The following is a 5,739-nucleotide window of genomic DNA, read 5'->3' as shown; positions in this document are numbered from 1 at the left end:
AAAAAAAAAAAAAAAAAAAAAAAAAAAACTTACCGTACTGTCGTAATACGGACAAACATCCACTGTTCCTTTAACCTACCATAATTGAGAGAAGGAACATATCAATAATAATTGTAAAAAAAAAATTAAATTAACTCTATTTTCGATATCCTATCCTCCGATTCATTCGGTTTTACATTTTGTTTCACATATCCGGAGTCGGAGTCCAGTGCATTGGATTCGATTTCAGTTTCTGAATTTTACTATTTATAATTACAAAACTATTTTTACACTTATAAAAAATTAAGGAATTATTCATTTTTTTTTTAAAATTATAGAATTACCATGATTTTTCGTAGAAACTGCATGTTTATTAAATTATAAAATTGTATTTTCTCTCTAATAGAATTTGAATTCGAATCCGAGTATCTAAGCTGAATGGATATGGTTAATGTTAAAGGTACTCAAAATTCAAATACAAATTCACATGTCTTAAAAATATTCGGATAATCTTTTTGTATCCTATTTTAATTTAGAACTATAGAAGTATGATTGACTAACTAATACTATTATACATAATCTATATATTTTGAATAAATCGTTTGAGAATTCATTTCATAGGTTTAATTTTGTTAACATTGATATTTTGTTCTAAAATATTGTTATATCCAATCAGAGTTTTATTAATTTATTTTACAAAGAAAAAATTTATAATACTATGAAAATTAACTTTTACACGCATATAAACTCGTTTATAGTATAATTGCAATAAAATTAGATAAAAAGTGATTTAGGATAAAGTTTTTAAGCGATTGTAATGTTATTATGTTAGAACGAAAATGATTAAAAAGTGATCCAGAACGAAATATATAATATTAATTTGATTTATTTTTATATTTCTAATGGATTATATTGCCTTGCATTAGAGTCATATATAATTCAATATGATTTTTTTTTCCTTTTACATTTAGAAAGTACAAATCCTTTTCTCCTGAGTGCATTGACACAACACATTCTACTAAAAAAAAATTATATTTTTTTTGGGTTGAAATTTTGGCAAAAACTAAATAAATTAAGAGAAAAAAAAAAAGAGTAAAGAAGGAAAGGGGGGAATGATAAAAAGACAGGGCAACACAAAACTTAAATGAGCCGTCCTAACGTCACCCACTTTCCCACGAACGCGGGAACCCATTTTCTTACTGTCGTGCTTCCCTCTTTCTTATTCTCTTCTTCCTCCCTCTCTCTCTCTCTAAAATTCGAAATCTCCTTTGAAGTTTTCTCCTCACACGCTCTCTCCCCATCTGTGGCTTCGCCATGACTTCTTCAGCTTCTTCCACGGTGCGATCGTCGGCGAAATCCGCGGCGGAGAGGATTCAGCAGCAGTTGCCGCCGAGCAATCACGCCGCTTCTCTCTCTTTTTCTTCCCTGAACTTGCCGTCTTCGAGGAGCTCCGGCGTTGTCGGCGGCGGAGGAAACCACTCTTCTCGCCCTAAGGACCGTCCCTCCTCCTCCTCTTCTTCCTCTTCCTCCGCCGCCGTCGTCTCGACACGGCGGTCCAAAACCCCCGTCCGTCGCTCCCAGTCAAAAGACTTCGATGACGACAATGGTCTCTCCCTTAGCTTATCCAATTCTCTCTCTATACATACACACATTCACTTGCATCCGTGTGACTATACAGTGAAATTCATTGCCCAGTAGCTCTCTTTGGAATAATGCTACTGTTGATTTCGTGGTTTTTGCTTGGAATCGGAGAAATGCTCGGGATATTTGTTGATTTCATTCGACCTGAATTTGATTTGTTGGGTTTTTAGTCGCATTGGTTTTGAATTTGTTCTTAGGTTTGCATAAAATGCATAATCCTTGAAGTTTGGTTATCCGCTACAACCAGATTTTGCGGTTTGAGATTGGATTTGTTGAACTTTCCCAATGGACGTACCCTTGTTAAGGATCGAAAAAACTCCTTGGAAAAGCAGCAAGCTTTTTGGTGAATATCTCATTTAGAGTGCTGTTTGATCCGTGTACTCCTAGATACCGTTCTACGATTTGAATTGCTTGATTTTGTGTTTTTTCATTTGAACGATTTGAATGTTCTAAACGTTCATAAAAAGCGTACAGTTATCGGTGTTTGTATGAGAAACATATTGATTTAGAACGTAAATGTACTTTGATCGAAGAGTATTTTGTAATAGTTGTTTCAATTCAAATGATTTCTTCAGATCCTGGGAGGGTGAGAGTTGCTGTAAGGGTTCGACCCCGAAATGCGGAGGAGCTTCTCTCGGATGCCGACTTTGCTGATTTTGTTGAATTGCAGCCAGAGGTGTGTGCTTAAGTAACTAAAAATCGCTTTCGTTCCCCCATCTCTCTATGATGGTTACCATTAAGATCAAGGCATTTTAGGTCATTACACAATGTTTTCCCCACGCAGATAAAGCGGCTTAAGTTGAGGAAAAACAACTGGAGTTCCGAATCCTACAGATTTGACGAAGTCTTTTCAGAAACTGCTTCGCAGAAGCGTGTCTACGAAGGTGTAGCAAAGCCCGTAGTTGAGGTCAGCTTATTGTGAATTTAGATTATATCGTAATGGTGAGAATACATTTTTGGCTTATCCAAGTTTACCAAATTTCTGCTCAATTGTCCACTACACTTGGTCTGCAGGGTGTTTTGAGTGGATACAATGGCACAGTTATGGCTTACGGTCAAACTGGTACAGGTAAAACTTACACTGTTGGAAGAATCGGCAGAGATGATACTGCCGAGCGTGGTATTATGGTTAGAGCTCTGGAGGACATAATTTCAAGCACATCTTCTGCTTCTGATAGTGTGGAGATCTCTTATTTGCAGGTATGCTACCCGGAGGCCTCTATCTGCCTAATGTGGTGAATGCTAGTTAAGGATTTTCTGTTTCCCCAAATGGTCATGGATAATATGCCGTTTCTTGCATATTTGTATGCAAGTCTTTATTATCATTTAGTTCTGTAGAGAGTGGTTAATGTTGAATCTGAAGAGTGAATGAAGGACACCTAGTGAATTTTGAAATGATTCTTGAGGTTATCTAGCACATAGTTACAATTCCATGTTGTCTTTTACCCTTAACATTTTAATGTCTGTTCTTTTTCTCCACAGCTATATATGGAATCTATACACGATCTTCTTGCACCTGAGAAAAACAACATTTCAATAAATGAAGATCCAAAGACTGGGGAAGTGTCAGTACCAAGCGCTACAGTCGTTAGAATCCAAGATTTAGATCACTTCTTGCAGGTTTTGCAAGTCGGTGAGACAAACCGTCATGCAGCTAACACAAAGCTAAATACAGAATCCTCACGTAGTCATGCAATTCTTATGGTGGGTTTCCTGAGATATTTTGATTCATAGTGTTTCTTGTTCATCAAAGAGTGAAGAATGTATGCGCTATTTATGTTGGTTAATGGAAAATTTCTTCTTGAACAGGTTTACGTTAGGCGGACGATGCATGATAAGGCTGCAGAGGGAATGAAATCTCGCGATAAAGAGACAAAAGCTGAACTGCCAGGAGATAAAGGCATTCCCAGAGTTCGAAAGAGCAAGCTGCTAATTGTGGATCTTGCTGGGTCTGAAAGAATAGATAAATCTGGTTTGTTGGATGTCCTTTACCTAATGAACTCTCGTGCAGATTTTCTTTTAACTTTGTATTTTGATGCATTTATTTCTGGCCAAGTATATTTAGCTAGATCGATCTGCTCTTTCATCTCTATCCATCCCCTGAAATCTTCGAGTGACCTTATTCAACCCAATATTAGATAGATCAGATATATGCATTATTTTGAGACTGGAACAGTCTCTCGTGTCTACCATTTCATCACTTAGTGTGACAAGAAATGAATCCTAATGTTAGGATGACTGACTCCTTAATAACCAAAAAAGGTGGATATCATTTTATAATGGAAAAGATTGGTATTTCCAAAAAAGGCCATAAGCAGTTCATGTTGAATTTTGCCATATGTTTTGCAGGCACCGAAGGCCACTTGATTGAGGAGGCTAAATTCATTAATCTTTCATTGACTTCCCTTGGCAAATGCATAAATGCATTGGCAGAAGGAAGTGCTCATATACCAACAAGAGATTCTAAGCTGACTAGACTTCTTCGTGATTCTTTTGGGGGTTAGTTTACCAATTTCCGCGATTCCCCAGTAGTTCTGATTGGATATAAGCTTACCTGCAACCTTGTATTATTTTTCGATTTGCTGGACAAAGTGTGAAATTCTGGTTATTGGCTTTGAGCAAATAGGTTCAGCGAGGACCTCACTGATCATAACAATTGGACCATCTGCACGATATCATGCAGAGACCAGTAGCACAATAATGTTTGGACAACGGGTGAGTTTCATATTCTTTTAACTTGATGTTAGGGGATAACAGTTGCTGCCCAATGAATCTTTCTATTCACTATGCAGGAATCCTGTTTTCTATATATTGGGGCCAGCTACAATTGTAAATGACAAAAATGTGATTTCTAGTATTTAATATAGTCATTTTCCGTGTGAGAGTTTTACATTAGTGCCTTTTGATCTTTTCTTGATTCGCAGGCAATGAAAATAGTAAACATGGTAAAGCTTAAAGAGGAGTTTGATTATGAAAGTTTATGCCGGAAGCTTGAGACTCAAGTGGACCATCTTACTGCAGAAGTTGAAAGACAAAACAAACTAAGAGTTAGTGAAACACATAATTTGCAGAAAAAGTTGAGAGAGTGTGAAAACGCTCTCATTGAAGCAGAAAGGAATGCAGTCACAAGGTCTGAGGTAGTTGTCCCTCCTAGTGATCTTCTACTCTCATTAAGTCTTGTTTGGACATGTATTTCCCATTATGTTCTGTGCTCCTTCTCTGGTTTGACTCATTGAGAAAGGCTTACAGTTTCTAGAGAAAGAAAATGCCCGCCTGGAACTCCGGATCAAAAAACTCTTAAATGAATTGCAGTTGCAGAAAGATCAGTATGATCTGATGCATGACAAAGCCATACAATTAGAGATGACTTTGAAACAAACCAAGGTAAACTTTCTTTCCTATTATGTTTTAAACATGTCTTTCATTTCTGCAAACTCTGATTTCCGATTTCATTATCGAGTCTATCGACATTCTATTCTACTCACCTCTTCTGTGTTATGTCAACAAAAATGATTTCAGCCTATTTATAAGACTGTTTGATCAATGATATTAGCAGTTTTGCCAGAAAAGAGTTGGATCGTGAACGTAATAGAAAACACACACATTCTTTGTTCATTTGGTTGTTCTGTGTTTTAGCTCTTTGCAATTTCTGTTTTTCACTCTCTTTGAGTATGAACCAGCATCTGTAGTCCAGGATATAATCTATGGAACAATTATCTGTGGAATCAGATAAATTACTGTTGAACTCCGGGTCTGCATCGTGGATACGATGTCTATATAAATGACTTAAAGCATAACGGTTCCTAATCTAGTATTAATAAAATAATAATAATAATAATAAGCAAATAGAATTGCAATTATCTCTGATTGTGAATTTGTCTGTCTTGCTGACGTGAGTAGTATAGTATCAGAGGTTTATGCTAAAACTTTGAGACTTCTTTATATTTTGGGTTGACTACAGAGGAAACCAAACTGTGAGGTTGATGTATATTTGGACGGGTTGTGACTATGTTCTTCTTATTGTTAGTAGCAGCAACAGCTTGAAAATTCAGCATATCAGAAGCAATTTGCAGATGCATCTCAAGTATATGAGACAAAGATAGCTGAGTTGGTTCAGCA

General features: G+C 36.5%; 1 protein-coding gene across 2 annotated transcripts in view; it reads left to right on the top strand.

Moving 5' to 3' along the window:
• Positions 1 to 1,153: 1,153 nt before the first annotated feature.
• The window catches only part of LOC104825220 (kinesin-like protein KIN-UC), an 8,776-nt gene continuing 4,190 nt past the window's right edge, over positions 1,154 to 5,739 (top strand). Inside the window, exons 1-11 of one of the 2 annotated variants that reach the window (XM_010557505.2) lie at positions 1,154 to 1,585; positions 2,196 to 2,296; positions 2,405 to 2,527; positions 2,635 to 2,820; positions 3,103 to 3,324; positions 3,430 to 3,592; positions 3,970 to 4,119; positions 4,247 to 4,335; positions 4,545 to 4,757; positions 4,870 to 5,004; positions 5,654 to 5,736. In XM_010557505.2, coding sequence (XP_010555807.1) covers positions 1,294 to 1,585; positions 2,196 to 2,296; positions 2,405 to 2,527; positions 2,635 to 2,820; positions 3,103 to 3,324; positions 3,430 to 3,592; positions 3,970 to 4,119; positions 4,247 to 4,335; positions 4,545 to 4,757; positions 4,870 to 5,004; positions 5,654 to 5,736 — 1,757 coding nt within the window. In that variant the 5' untranslated portion in view covers positions 1,154 to 1,293. Of the gene's footprint in view, positions 1,586 to 2,195; positions 2,297 to 2,404; positions 2,528 to 2,634; positions 2,821 to 3,102; positions 3,325 to 3,429; positions 3,593 to 3,969; positions 4,120 to 4,246; positions 4,336 to 4,544; positions 4,758 to 4,869; positions 5,005 to 5,650; positions 5,737 to 5,739 lie in introns of both variants that reach the window. The other variant, XM_010557503.2, reaches the window with a different exon arrangement.

This window comes from Tarenaya hassleriana, unplaced genomic scaffold, assembly GCF_000463585.1.
Source record: "Tarenaya hassleriana unplaced genomic scaffold, ASM46358v1 Cleome43, whole genome shotgun sequence".
In the NCBI taxonomy this organism is placed as follows: Eukaryota; Viridiplantae; Streptophyta; class Magnoliopsida; order Brassicales; family Cleomaceae; genus Tarenaya; species Tarenaya hassleriana.
Note: the sequence above shows the minus strand (reverse complement) of the source record. Positions and strands in the feature narration are given on the sequence as shown.